The 14182-nt window shown below is 55.5% G+C and overlaps 1 protein-coding gene across 2 annotated transcripts; it reads left to right on the forward strand.

The window, feature by feature from the left end:
- Positions 1-220: 220 nt before the first annotated feature.
- Positions 221-13924, forward strand: TBXA2R (thromboxane A2 receptor). 2 transcript variants are annotated; one of them, XM_050770647.1, is made up of 3 exons: positions 221-707; positions 8395-9263; positions 12507-13924. In XM_050770647.1, exons 2-3 carry the CDS (start codon positions 8478-8480, stop codon positions 12750-12752), a joined length of 1032 nt encoding a protein of 343 aa, XP_050626604.1. In that variant the 5' UTR covers positions 221-707; positions 8395-8477; the 3' UTR covers positions 12753-13924. The 2 variants fall into 2 exon arrangements, with proteins under 2 accessions (XP_050626604.1, XP_050626605.1); XM_050770648.1 differs by lacking the exon at positions 221-707 and having other exon boundaries at positions 8302-9263.
- Positions 13925-14182: the final 258 nt, after the last annotated feature.

Below are 14182 nucleotides of genomic sequence, written 5' to 3' on the forward strand. Positions count from 1 at the left end.
GGCGCCGATCCGCCTGGACCTGCCCCGCCCCCTCCAGGCCTTGGGTGCTGCCCAGATGGTGAATAATGCGGGCCTGGCGGCGGGAGCGCCGGGAAGAGGCCTGGCAGGGCGCTGGGCGGCTGGAGGGGCTGAGGCTCTTGAGGAAGGGCCCCTGCCACCCCCACCGCAGCCACTGCATCCCTGCCACCTGCAGCCTGGGGGTCCCAAGGGCGCCATCTTCCCCAGCGGGGAAGTCCCGGCGTGCTGGGGGCACCCACTGACCCCAAGTCAGCCAGGCCTGGGCCCGAGGGGCGTGGCCAGCTCAGGGTGGGCGGGGCTGATGAGAGACAGCGAGAGACAGAGACAGGACGGAGAGAGCGAGCCGCGGGCTGCCAGCGGCCCCTACCCGTCCCAGCTCGGCTTAGCCCCCGCGAACTCCTCCAGGCCGCGCCCCCGGGGCATCCTGTGCCGCCACGCCCTCCATCTGTGTCCCGCGGTGACGGGGCAGCGCCAGGGTCCTCTGCTGGGCCCGCCCCTGGCCACAGCCAGACTGACTCAGTTTCCCTGGGAGGCCCCACTGGAACCCGTCCTTCCCTTCCCTCTGCCTGCCCCCAGCCGTCGCCCCAGCCTCGGCGCCCGCACATCTGCCTGCCCAGCTCCAGACGGCGCCCGGACCCCCGTGCGCAGGATCCAGCCAGGTGGGAGCCCCGCAGATGAGGTCTCTGAAGGTGAGGTCGCCCTGCCGGCTCACGGCGGGATGCGCTGCTCTGGCTTGAGCCCGGGCTGCTGGGCGCATCCGGCGCTGGCCCTGCCCTGCTGTGGGTGTGTCCAAAAGCCCGCGGTTACAGCGGCCAGGTGCCAGGTGTCCCCTGTGTGGCCCGGGGGTGGCATGGGTGCCCTGAGGCCTGCACTGGGCGCCCAGGCAGCTGGATCTGGGTGTGGCCCAGGCTGATTCTGTTGGGGGTGCTCTCTGGTCTCTGTGGGGCCACATGGCTGTGAACAGGGGTCCCAGACTCAGGTGGCTGCAGCTGGGGAGGGGGCCCAGGCCCTGGATGTGGCAGGGATCGAGTGTGGTTGTGTGGCTGTGTGTGTGTGATTTTGTCTCTGGGAGTGAACCATGCGTGGCTCTGGTTGTGTGTCTGTGTCTGTGCGTGTGTGGCGGTTGTGTGTGTGTGACTGTGTGTTTGTTTCTGCCGAGCGTGTGGGACTGTTAAACATTATGTGTTCATCTGTGCATCTTTCTGTTTGTGTGTGTTTGTGTGTATCTATGCACCTGCTGTGTTTCTGCCTGTGTGTCTGTGTTTTTCTGTCTGTGTCTGTCACATTTCTGCCTGTGTGTCTATGTGTGTCTGTGTGTCTGCCTGTGTCTGTCGTTCTGTTTCTGCCTGTGTGTCTGTTATGTTTCTGCCTGTGTGTGTGTCTGTGTGTCTGTTATGTTTCTGCCTGTGTGTGTCTGTGTGTCTGTAGTGTTTCTGTGTGTGTGTGTTATGTTTCTGCCTGTGTGTGTGTCTGTGTGTCTGTAGTGTTTCTGTCTGTGTGTGTCTGTGTGTCTGTGTGTCTGTTATGTTTCTGCCTGTGTGTGTGTCTGTGTGTCTGTAGTGTTTCTGTGTGTGTGTGTCTGTGTGTTTCTGCCTGTATGTTTCTGTGTGTCTGTGTCTGTTGTTTCTGCCTGTGTCTGTCTGTGTGTCTGTCTGTTATGTTTCTGCCTGTGTCTGTCTGTGTGTCTGTCTGTGTGTGTGTCTGTGTGTGTCTGTGTGTGTCTGTGTGTCTGTTATGTTTCTGTCTGTGTGTGTCTGTGTGTCTGTAGTGTTTCTGCCTGTGTGTGTGTCTGTGTGTGTCTGTGTGTGTCTGTGTGTCTGTTATGTTTCTGTCTGTGTGTGTCTGTGTGTCTGTAGTGTTTCTGCCTGTGTGTCTGTTCTGTGTTTCTGTTATGTTTCCTGTGTGTGTGTGTTTCTGCCTGTGTGTGCCTGTGTGTGTGTCTGTGTCTGTAGTGTGTTTCTGTTTGTGTCTGTGTGTCTGTAGTGTGCCTGTGTGTGTGTGTGTGTCTGTGTGTCTGTGCCTGTGTGTGTCTGTGTGTCTGTAGTGTTTCTGCCTGTGTCTGTGTGTCTGTGTGTCTGTAGTGTTTCTGCCTGTGTCTGTGTGTGTGTGTCTGTGTGTCTGTTATGTTTCTGCCTGTGTGTGTGTCTGTGTGTGTTTCTGCCTGTGTCTGTCTGTGTGTGTGTGTGTCTGTAGTGTTTCTGCCTGTGTGTGTGTCTGTGTGTGTCTGTAGTGTTTCTGCCTGTGTGTGTGTCTGTGTGTGTCTGTGTGTCTGTTATGTTTCTGCCTGTGTCTGTCTGTGTGTGTCTGTGTGTCTGTTATGTTTCTGCCTGTGTGTGTGTCTGTGTGTCTGTAGTGTTTCTGCCTGTGTCTGTGTGTGTGTGTCTGTGTGTCTGTGTGTTTCTGCCTGTGTGTGTGTCTGTGTGTCTGTAGTGTTTCTGCCTGTGTCTGTCTGTTTGTGTCTGTGTGTCTGTAGTGTTTCTGCCTGTGTCTGTGTGTGTGTGTCTGTGTGTCTGTTATGTTTCTGTGTGTGTGTGTCTGTCTGTAGTGTTTCTGCCTGTGTCTGTCTGTGTGTGTCTGTGTGTCTGTAGTGTTTCTGCCTGTGTGTGTGTCTGTGTGTGTCTGTGTGTCTGTTATGTTTCTGCCTGTGTCTGTCTGTGTGTGTCTGTGTGTCTGTTATGTTTCTGCCTGTGTGTGTGTCTGCTGTGTTTCTGCCTGTGTGTGTCTGGCTATCTGTGTGTGTCTCGAGTGTGCACACACGGCGGTGGCCTGAGGTGTGTGTTGGTGGAATCACTGTAGCTCGTGGTCCACCATTAACCACCGGCGGTGGCCTGAGGTGTGTGTTGGTGGAATCACTGTAGCTCGTGGTCCACCATTAACCACCAGCCACACTGCCTGGGTCCCGCCCCCTGGTCCCCTACCGGCCCCTGTGTGAAGAAGGCTCCCTGCGTGCTCCCTGGGGGAGCCCCCACTAGAGAGATGGGGAAACCGAGGCTCACAGGGGGCCATGTGACTCAGGGCCCAAACAAGGCTGGTGGGAGTCTGGCTGGCTGAGGGAGTCCCCGCCCTGCACCCTATGGGCTGGGGACCCTGTTGGTGTCACAAACAGGAAATGTTCCCGGAAACGGAGCTTTGCGGTGAGGGGAGGTGGGCCCATTAGGGTATGGAATGTGTCTGCCTCCACATCCGTGCAGGGTCCGTGCCCATGAGCGTTCGGGTCTACAGCAGGCATGGGAGGATCTGGCCTGGTCCCTGAAGTTTCAGGCCCAAAAGGGCCCTGTGGGTCCAAGGTCCAAGGTCGACCGGGGTGACACGGAGCCTCAGGGCTCCCTCCTGGCTGCCCGGACACCTTGCAGGGAGCTGAGCTGTGTGTACAGCCAGGCGCCCTGGAGAGGTGAGAGCCAGGGAGGCCTGGGCTGAGCACGCACAGGCATGGAGATCAGAATCTCACCCCCAATTGCACCGAGCGGGGAAACTAAGGCTCGGCAAGGTGGAGCCCCACCCTGGCAGTGGCAGATCGGGGACTACAGCCTCCAAGCCTGTCTGGGGGAGGCGGGATGGGCTCAGGCCATGACAGGCAGGCGGGGCGGGCAGGGTGGGGCGCTGAAGAGAGGGGACTTGTTGAGAAATGGATGGATGATGAGGGGCCGCGCTCCAGGCAGGAGGAGGAGAAGGAGGGACGGGGCATGAGGATGGAACGTGGAGTGGAGGAGAGGCCTGCTGTTTGGGAACCGAGGATCACATTCCACTGGCAACCAGGCTTAGGGGAGCCAGGCCTGGTGCCCACGCCCAGCCGAGCGCCTGGGCCTCTGGAAACAGCGCCGGACAGAGCCCTCCAAGTCACACGACCCGCGAGCCGGGTCTCCTGTCAGGGGTGGCATCGGATGAGGAGGAACTCACTGTCCGCCTTCCAGAAAGAAGCCGGAAATTAAGACAGAGATTTCTGGAACCCGAGACCCAGGCAAATTCCCATCAAAGTTGCAGGACCTCAGCCTCCTGGGATTCTAGAATGGAGAGGCATTCTGCACCCCGGGACTGAAGGAAGCATGTTAGAATTCCAGAACCCTGCACCCACTAAGGGCAAACGCCTGCTCTCAGGCTGCAAAATTCTGGAATTATTCAGCATGAAAAAGGGATCTTGGGTCCACACCTCTCCCCAGACACAGGGAGCGACCGTAATTTTCCCAAGAGCCGCACGGTGCTGCTCTACTCCCCCACGGGGTGGGGGCCCCAGCTGCCCCTCCTGGCCAATGCAGGAGGGAAGGGAGGCCCTGCCTGGTCCCCCCATTGGCCTCCTCGCCTGGAGAACTTGAGACGGCTGCCATCACCTGAACCCAGGGTGGGGAGTGGAGGTGGCGGGGGGACTGGAAACAGCCAGCTGTAGCCAGAAGGACTCAGTGCCAGTTTCCAGGCTCCCCTGGGCCAAGGGCTCTGGGCCATGCATTTGCTCCCAGCCACGGGAGGTGTGAGGGAGTTCCGGGTGTGTGACCCCCGGTGAGTGGAGTGTGGTCGAGGAGACCCTGAGACCCAGGAGGGACTGGAAGTTGCTCCAGGCAGAGGTCGGGGCAGTGGCTGCAGGGACAGCCGAGTCCCAAGGAATGTTCAGAAACGGCACATACCAGCTCTCCAGGGAGGAACGCCTTGTCCCAGGGGAAATCCAAGTGCAGGAATCCAAATCCCAGGCATCAAAGCAGCCCGGGGTGGAGGGCAATGACTGCCAGAGGCCGCGAGGAGCCCCCCACCGCATCTGCTCTCCAGGCCTCAGTTTCTCCTCTGGAAGCCCCACCTCCCACCACAGCGGCAATGGCCTTAGCTGTCCGCCCAGGAAGGGAGCGCAATGCTGCTGTCGGGAGCTGGATAATTTATGAGGCTGGATAAAGTGTAGCCAAACCCAGCAGCTGGGCCAAAGAGCCACAAATGAGATGGGGAGTGAGGGCCACAGTCACCCATTGGACCGCCCTGGAACGCATTAGCTGCTGCAACCCCGCAGCCCAGGCACTGCCTCAGGGCCAGCAAGCACTGAGCGCCTGCTGTGGTGTGCTGGGTGCTTCATGTGGATCAGTTCATTCCCGTCACCAGCCCCCACCCCTACTTTTTTTTTTTTTTTGAGACGGAGTTTTGCTCTTGTTGCTCAAGCTGGTTCAGTGGCACGATCTTGGCTCTGGGGCCCCGTTTCTGGCCCCAAAACATCACCTCCCCTCCTGGTGGTTCAAGCAATTCTCCTGCCTCAGCCTCCCGAGTAGCTGGGATTACAGACATGCATCACCACGCCCAGCTAATTTTGGATTTTTAGTAGAGACGGGGTTTCTCTATGTTGGTCAGGCTGGTTTCGAACTCTCGACCTCAGGTGATCTGCCCGCCTCGGCCTCCCAAAGTGCTGGGATTACAGGCGTCAGCCATATCAGTCCCATTTTATAGGAAGGGAAACTGAGGCTCACAGTAGAAACATGCCAATTCCAAGGTCAATGAGAGGGCACACAGTGAAGCCAGGGTTCCAGTCTAGTCTGACCAACTTTTTTTTTTTTTTTTTTTTTTTTTTTTTTTTTTTTTTGAGACAGAGTCTCGCTCTGTCGCCCAGGCTGGAGTGCTGTGGCCCGATCTCAGCTCACTGCAAGCTCCGCCTCCCGGGTTCTCGCCACCCTGCCTCAGCCTCCCGAGTAGCTGGGACTACAGGCGCCCGCCACCTCGCCCGGCTAGTTTTTTTTTGTATTTTTTAGTAGAGACGGGGTTTCACCGTGTTAGCCAGGATGGTCTCGATCTCCTGACCTCCTGATCCGCCCGTCTCGGCCTCCCAAAGTGCTGGGATTACAGGCTTGAGCCACCGCGCCCGGCCGTCTGACCAACTTTTAAGAAAATGCTAGACCAGGCATGGTGGCTCACACCTGTAGTTTTGGCACTGTGGAGGCCAAGGCAGGAGTCCAGGAGGTCGAGGCTGCAGTGAACTAAGATTGTGCCACTGCTCTCCAGCCTGGGCCACAGAGCCAGGCTCCACCTCTGAAAAATAAAAACTAAGGCCAGGCGCAGTGGCTCAAGCCTGTAATCCCAGCACTTTGGGAGGCCGAGACGGGCGGATCACGAGGTCAGGAGATCGAGACCATCCTGGCTAACACGGTGAAACCCCATCTCTACTAAAAAATACAAAAAACTAGCTGGGCGAGGTGGCGGGCGCCTGTAGTCCCAGCTACTCGGGAGGCTGAGGCAGGAGAATGGCGTAAACCCGGGAGGCAGAGCTTGCAGTGAGCTGAGATCCGGCCACTGCACTCCAGCCTGGGCGACAGAGCGAGACTCTGTCTCAAAAATAAAAAATAAATAAAAAAATAAAATAAAAACTAAATAAAACCTCACATCCACTCCAGCCAGGTGCTGTGACCTTAGACAAGTGACTTAACCTCTCTGTGCCTCAGTTTCACCATCTGCAAAATGAGGATCCTAATAGGACCTTTTTGTTTTGTTGTTGTTATTTATGTATTGATTTATTTTTGAGATGGAGTCTCACTCTTGTCACCCTGGCTGGAGTACAATGGTTTGATCTTGGCTCACTGCAACCTCGGCCTCCTGGGTTCAAGCAATTCTCCTGCCACAGCTTCCCGAGTAGCTGGGATTACAGGTGTGCACCACCACGCCCAGCAAATTTTTGTTTTTTTATTTTTCTTTTTTTTTTTGTTTTTTTTTTTGAGACAGAGTCTCGCTCTGTGGCCCAGGCTGGAGTGCAGTGGCCGGATCTCAGCTCACTGCAAGCTCCGCCTCCCGGGTTTACGCCATTCTCCTGCCTCAGCCTCCCGAGTAGCTGGGACTACAGGCGCCCGCCACCTCGCCCGGCTAGTTTTTTGTATTTTTTAGTAAAGACGGGGTTTCACCGTGTTAGCCAGGATGGTCTCGATTCCTGACCTCGTGATCTGCCCGTCTCGGCCTCCCAAAGTGCTGGGATTACAGGCTTGAGCCACCGCACCCGGCCTCTTTTTTTTTTTTTTTTTTTTTTGAGGTGGAGTCTCACTCTGTCGCCCAGGCTGGAGTGCAGTGGTGCGATCTCGGCTCACTGCAAGCTCCGCCTCCTGGATTCACGCCATTCTCCTGCCTCAGCCTCCCAAGTAGCTGGGACTACAGGCGCCCGCCACCACGCCTGGCTAATTTTTTGTGTTTTTAGTAGAGACGGGGTTTCACCATGTTAGCCAGGATGGTCTCAATCTCCTGACCTTGTGATCTGCCCTCCTCGGCCTCCCAAAGTGCTGGGATTACATGCATGAGCCACCGCGCCTGGCCAGAAGCCGGTTCTTGAACCATCTCATTTTATTTTTACTTCACTCGTCACACCTGGCCCCATTTTTTTTTTTTTTTTTTAGCGTTGTTTTTGTTTTTGTTTTTGTTTTGAGACAGGGTCTCACTGTTGCCCAGGCTGGAGTGCAGTGGTGCAATTGTAGCTCACTGCAGCCTCGATATCTGGTGCTCAAGCAATCCTCCAACCTCAGCCTTCCCAGGAGCAGGGATTACAGGTGCATGCCACTACACCCAGATATATTTTTTTAAGAGATAGGGTCTTGCTGTGTTGGCCAGGCTGGTCTCGAACTCCTGACCTCAAGTGATCCGCCCACTTTGGCCTCCCAAAGTGCTAGGATAAGAGGCGTGAGCCGCTGCACCCGGCTTGGCTCTGATGTTGTTGTGCAGTGTGGCTGAGCATTAGCCCCACAGAGGGTAACGGGTCCCCGCCTGCTGCTCTCTACCAGCCGTCCCTGGGGAACCTGCCATTCCGAAGAAGTTAGGTTTTTTGTTCCCAAAATAGAACTGGATTTCAGGGTTTATTTATTATAAAAGCGACACCATGAAAATGGAGAAAAAGGCCAGGCACGGTGGCTCACGCCTGTAATCCCAGCACTTTGGGAGGCAGAGGCGGGAGGATCATGAGGTCAGGAGATCGAGACCATCCTGGCTAACACGGTGAAACCCCGTCTCTACTAAAAATGCAAAAAATTAGCTGGGTGCGGTGGCGGGCACCTGTAGTCCCAGCTTCTAGGGAGGCTGAGGCAGGAGAATGTCGTTAACCCAGGAGGCGGCAGAGCTTGCAGTGAGTGGAGATCGCACCACTGCCCTCCAGCCTGGACGACACAGTGAGACTCCATCTCGAAAGAAAGGAAGGAAGGAAGGGAGGAAGGGAGGGAGGGAGGGAGGGAGAAGGAGGGGAAGGAAGGGAGGGAGGGAGAGAAGGAAGGAAGGAAGGAAGGAAGGGAAGGGAGGAAGGAAGGAAGGAAGGAAAGAAGGAAGGAAGGAAGGAAGACCAGGAGAGGATATTTGAGCTGGGGCATTGAAGGTTGTGTAGGAGTTCACCAGAGCTGCTTACACTGAAATGCAGAATTAATCACAAGCAAATCTTCTCTCGCCTCCCAGGTGTACCTGAACCAGTGCCAGCCTGCCCTGTCTCCAGCATCAGCCTGATGGGGTGGTGACCGATCCCGCAGGGCTCCGGAGCCATGTGGCCCAATGGCAGTTCCCTGGGGCCCTGTTTCCGGCCCACAAACATTACCCTGGAGGAGAGGCGGCTGATCGCCTCGCCCTGGTTCGCCGCCTCCTTTTGCGTGGTGGGCCTGGCCTCCAACCTGCTGGCCCTGAGCGTGCTGGCGGGGGCGCGGCAGGGGGGTTCGCACACGCGCTCCTCCTTCCTCACCTTCCTCTGCGGCCTCGTCCTCACCGACTTCCTGGGGCTGCTGGTGACCGGTGCCATCGTGGTGTCCCAGCACGCCGCGCTCTTCGAGTGGCATGCCGTGGACCCCGGCTGCCGTCTCTGCCGCTTCATGGGCGTCGTCATGATCTTCTTTGGCCTGTCCCCGCTGCTGCTGGGGGCCACCATGGCCTCGGAGCGTTTCCTAGGCATCACCCGGCCCTTCTCGCGCCCGGTGGTCACCTCGCAGCGCCGCGCCTGGGCCACCGTGGGGCTGGTGTGGGCGGCCGCGCTGGCGCTGGGCCTGCTGCCCCTGCTGGGCCTGGGTCGCTACACCGTGCAATACCCGGGGTCCTGGTGCTTCCTGACGCTGGGCGCCGAGTCTGGGGACGTGGCCTTTGGGCTGCTCTTTTCCATGCTGGGCGGCCTCTCGGTTGGGCTGTCCTTCCTGCTGAACACCGTCAGCGTGGCCACCCTGTGCCACGTCTACCACGGGCAGGAGGCGGCCCAGCAGCGTCCCCGGGACTCCGAGGTGGAGATGATGGCTCAGCTCCTGGGCATCATGCTGGTGGCCAGCGTGTGTTGGCTGCCCCTGCTGGTGAGTGGGGGCTCTGTGGGGTCCTGCTACCCTCCTGACTGGACCTCTGGTCACCCAGGGTGGATTTAAATCCTGATGGTGACAGCCGGGCGTGGTGGCTCACGCCTGTAATCCCAGCACTTTGGGAGGCCGAGTGGGCGGATCACGAGGTCAGGAGATCGAGACCATCCTGGCCAACATGGTGAAACCCCCATCTGTACTAATAATACAAAAAAATTAGCCGGGCGTGGTGGCGGGGGCCTGTAGTCCCAGCTACTCGGGAGGCTGAGGCAGGAGAATGGCATGAAGCCAGGAGGCAGAGCTTGCAGTGAGCTGATATCGTGCCACTGCACTCCAGCCTGGGCAACAGAGCAAGACTCCGTCTCAAAAAAAGAAAAGAAAGAAAGAAAAGAAAAAAACCCAAAGCAAGTGACAGGTAGATTTGGCCCATGGGTCAACCCTTGCTCTAAACCCTCCCATGACTCCCTATTACCCTCAGAAGAAAGTCCTCACAGGCACTTCCTGCAGATGCACCTGGCCCACTCCCATTTGCCCTTCAGTGACTTCCCCAGGCCAGGTCAGGCACCTCTTCTGGGCTCTGACATCGCTTCCTCATCACAGCTTTGCCCACCCCATGCCGTAACCCCCCGGGCCCAGTGTCCGTCTCCCGACTAGAGGTGTGAGCCTATGAGGGTGTGCCCTGGGTGTTTCTTGGCTGCGATTGCTGCTTCATCCAGCCTACCGTAGGTGCTCAGAAAATTATTTTATTTATTTATTTGTTTCTTTATTTGTTTATTTATTTGATTTATTTAGAGATGGGGTCTCCTACTGTTGCCCAGGCTGGAGTGCAGTGGTATGATCTCAGCTCACTGCAACCTCTGCCTCCCAGGTTCAAGCGATTCTCCTGCCTCAGCCTCCCAAGTAGCAGGGACTACAGGCACCCAGCTAATTGTTTTGTATTTTTAGTAGAGACCGGGTTTCACTATGTTGACCAAGCTGGTCTTGAACTCCTGACTTTGTGATCTGCCCGCCTCGGCCTCCCAAAGTGCTGGGATTACAGGCGTGAGCCACTGCGCCAGGCCCAGGAAATGCTTTTAATATAGTGATGCATTCTAATATAATATAAATTATTTTGGCCGGGCTCAGTGGCTCATGCCTGTAATCCCAACACTTTGGGAGGGTGAGACCGGTGGATCACTTGAGGCCAGGCATTCGAGACCAGCCTGGCCACCCTGGCCAACATGGTGAAACCCCATCTCTACTAAAAATACAAAATATTAGCTGGGCATGGTGGCAGGCGCCTGTAATCCCAGCTACTCAGGAGACTGAGGCAGGAGGACTGCTTGAACCCAGGCGGTGGAGGTTACAGTGAGCTGAGATCACGCCACTGCACTCCAGCCTGGGCAAAAGAGCAAGGCTCCATCTCAAAAAAAAAAAAAAAAAAAAAAAAAAAAACCAACTATATATACATATATATAATTGTTGCTATTATTAGTCCTATTATTATATTGAGACAGAGTCTCACTCTGTCGCCCAGGCTGGAGTGCAGTGGCTCGATCTCGGCTCACTGCAAGCTCCGCCTCCCAGGTTCACGCCATTCTCCTGCCTCAGCCTTCCAAGTAGCTGGGACTACAGGTGCCTGCCACCACGCCCAGATAATTTTTTCTGTAGTTTTAGGAGACAGGGTTTCACCGTGTTAGCCAGGATGGTCTCAATCTCCTGACCTTGTGATCCGCCTGCCTCAGCGTCCCAAAGTGCTGGGATTATAGATGTGAGCCACTGCGCCCAGCCAAATTATTTTATTTTATTTCATTTTAAGATGGAGTTTCGCTGTGTTGCCCAGGCTGAAGTGCAGTGGTGCCATCTTAGCTCACTGCAACCTCTGCCTCCTGGGTACAAGGATCCCCCCACCTCAGCCTCCCAAGTAGCTGGGACTACAGGTGCGTGCCACCGCACCCGGCTAATTTTTGTATGTTTTTTTTTTTTTTTTTTTTTTTGAGACGGAGTCTCGCTCTGTCGCCCAGGCTGGAGTGCAGTGGCGCGATCTCGGCTCACTGCAAGCTCCGCCTCCCGGGTTCCCGCCAGTCTCCTGCCTCAGCCTTCCCTAGTAGCTGGGACTACAGGCGCCCACAACCGCGCCCGGCTAATTTTTTGTATTTTTAGTAGAGACGGGGTTTCACCGTGGTCTCGATCTCCTGACCTTGTGATCCGCCCGCCTCGGCCTCCCAAAGTGCTGGGATTACAGGCGTGAGCCACCGCACCCGGCTAATTTTTGTATGTTTTAATACAGATGGTGTTTGACCATGTTGGTCAAGCTGGTCTCAAACAAATTATCTTAATATAATGTAACATTTATTACAATATAATTGTATGATAAATGATATATATCAATTATATGCAACATTATAATTATGAATAATAATTATATTATCATATAATTGATTATTTTATACTAATTTGTAGATAACATTCTTATTTTAAATATTTACTTTTAAATAGAGTTTAAAAATTTCCTATCATCCTGGCCTACAGATAAATATAATTTTTATTATTTAAAAATTATATTTATTTATTTATTTTGAGACAGGATCTTGCTCTGTCACCCAGACTGGAGTGCAACCATGCCCGGGTAACTTTTTAGTTTATTTTTACTTTTTGTAGACATGAGGTCTCACTATATTCCCCAGGCTGGTCTTGAACTCCTGGGTTCAAGCGATTCTCTCCTATTGACCTCCCAGAATGCTGAGATTACAGGCATGAGCCACTGTCTGGCTAACAGTGCTCTAATTTATGGACCCATCAGTAGGAACTCAGAGAGGTTAGTCAACTCTCCTGAGGTCACCCAGCAATGCAGTAACAGAGAGGACACCGGCCAGGCGCGGTGGCTCACTCCTGTAATTCCAGCACCCTAGGAGGCTGAGGTGGGCAGATCACTTGAGGTCAGGAGTTCGAGACTAGCCTGGCCAATGTGGCGAAACCCCGTCTCTACTAAAAATACAAAAATTAGCTGGGTGTAGAGGCGGGCACCTGTAATCCCAGCTACTTGGGAGGCTGAGAGAGGAGAATTGCTTGAACCGGGGAGGCGGAGGTTGCAATGAGCTGAGATCGCACCACTGCACTCCAGCCTGGGCGACAGAACGAGACTGTGTCTCAAAAATAAAAATAAAAAACGGAGTGGACCCTGGATCTCAGGGGACCCGGGGCAGGGACCGGGGCGGGTGGGGCTGGAGGCAGGGCCCAGGCTGACCGCTGTCCCCTCTGCAGGTCTTCATCGCCCAGACAGTGCTGCGGAACCCGCCTGCTATGAGCCCCTCCGGGCAGCTGTCCCGCGCCACGGAGCAGCAGCTGCTCATCTACTTGCGCGTGGCCACGTGGAACCAGATCCTGGATCCCTGGGTGTACATCCTGTTCCGCCGCGCCGTGCTCCGGCGCCTGCAGCCCCGCCTCAGCACCCGGCCCAGGTCGCTGTCCCTCCAGCCGCAGCTCACGCAGCGCTCCGGGCTGCAGTAGGAAGTGGACAGAGCGCCCCTCCCGCGCGTTTACGCGGAGCCCTCGGCCCCCTGGGACAGCCCATCTGCCTGTTCTGAGGATTCGGGAGCTGGGGGTGCTGGATGGACAGTGGGTGTCAGCAGCAGGGTTTTGGGGTTGACCCCAATCCAACCCGGGGAACCCCAACTTCTCCCTTTTACCAAGACCTCTCCCTTTCTCGGCTCCCTTTTCCCATCCAGAGCTCCTACCACTTCTCTGCGCCCCTCCCAGCCCCAGGAAGGGCGCGGGGACATTGGAAGAGAGTCTTGCATAGCTATTATTATTATTATTATTATTTTTATGGAGTCTTGCTCTGTTCCCCAGGCTGCAGTGCAGTGGCACCATCTCAGCTCACTGCAACCTCCACCTCCCGGGTTCAAGCGTTTCTCCTGCCTCAGCCTCCCGAGTAGCTGGGCCTATAGGCACATGCCACCATGCCCGGCTAATTTTTGTATTTTTAGTAGAGACAGGTTTCACCATGTTGGGCAGGCTGGTCTTGAACTCCTGACCTCAGGTGATCCATCCACCTCGGCCTCCCAAAGTGCTGGGATTACAAGCATGAACCACTGCACCTGGCTTTTTTCTTTTTTTTGAGATGGAGTCTCACTCTGTGGCCCAGGCTGCAGTGCAGTGGCACAATCTCAACTCACTGCAAGCTCCACCTCCTGGATTCAAGCGATTCTCGTGCCTCAGCCTCCTGAGCAGCTAGGACTACAGGCGTAAGCCACTGCGCCCGGCCTTCCATTGCTCTTTCACCCTGAATTTGACCTACTTGCTGGGGTACTGTTGCTTCCTTTTGAACCATCAACCGGGAAGGTTCTGTCCAGAAAAAATTGAATGTGAACGGGGGCACCCCCTTTTCTTGCCAAAATATATCTCTGCCTTTGGTTTTATTTTCCTTGGGGTCCAGTTGTCAGTCTCTGGGGTTTTGTGCACTGAACCTCACCCGGGGCAGACAAGAGCAAGGCTGGGGAGGATGGGGAGGGAAGAGAGGATTTGGTTCCTCCCCCACTTGTTTCTCGAGTGTTTCGTAATCACTTCATGGGTGGTACCGTCTAGAATTCTCCCAGCAGCCTGTCATGGGAGGGCTTCAGGTTAGCCCTGGTCAAACCACCTTTGAATCTGCATGTTATTAAAAGTAGGTATAATTGGGCCAGGTGTGATTGTTCATACCTGTAATCCCAGCACTTTGAGAGGCTGAGGATGGTGGATCACCTGAAGTCAGGAGTTCGAGACCAGCCTGGCCAACATGGTGAACTCCTGTCTCTACTAAAAATACAAAAATGGCTGGGCGTGGTGGCTCATGCCTGGAGTCCCAGCACTTTGGGAGGCCGAGACGGGCGGATCACCTGAGGTCGGGAGTTCGAGCCCAGCCTGACCAACATGGAGAAACCCTATCTCTACTAAAAATA

The sequence above is a fragment of the Macaca thibetana genome, chromosome 19 (assembly GCF_024542745.1).
Source record: "Macaca thibetana thibetana isolate TM-01 chromosome 19, ASM2454274v1, whole genome shotgun sequence".
NCBI lineage: Eukaryota > Metazoa > Chordata > Mammalia > Primates > Cercopithecidae > Macaca > Macaca thibetana.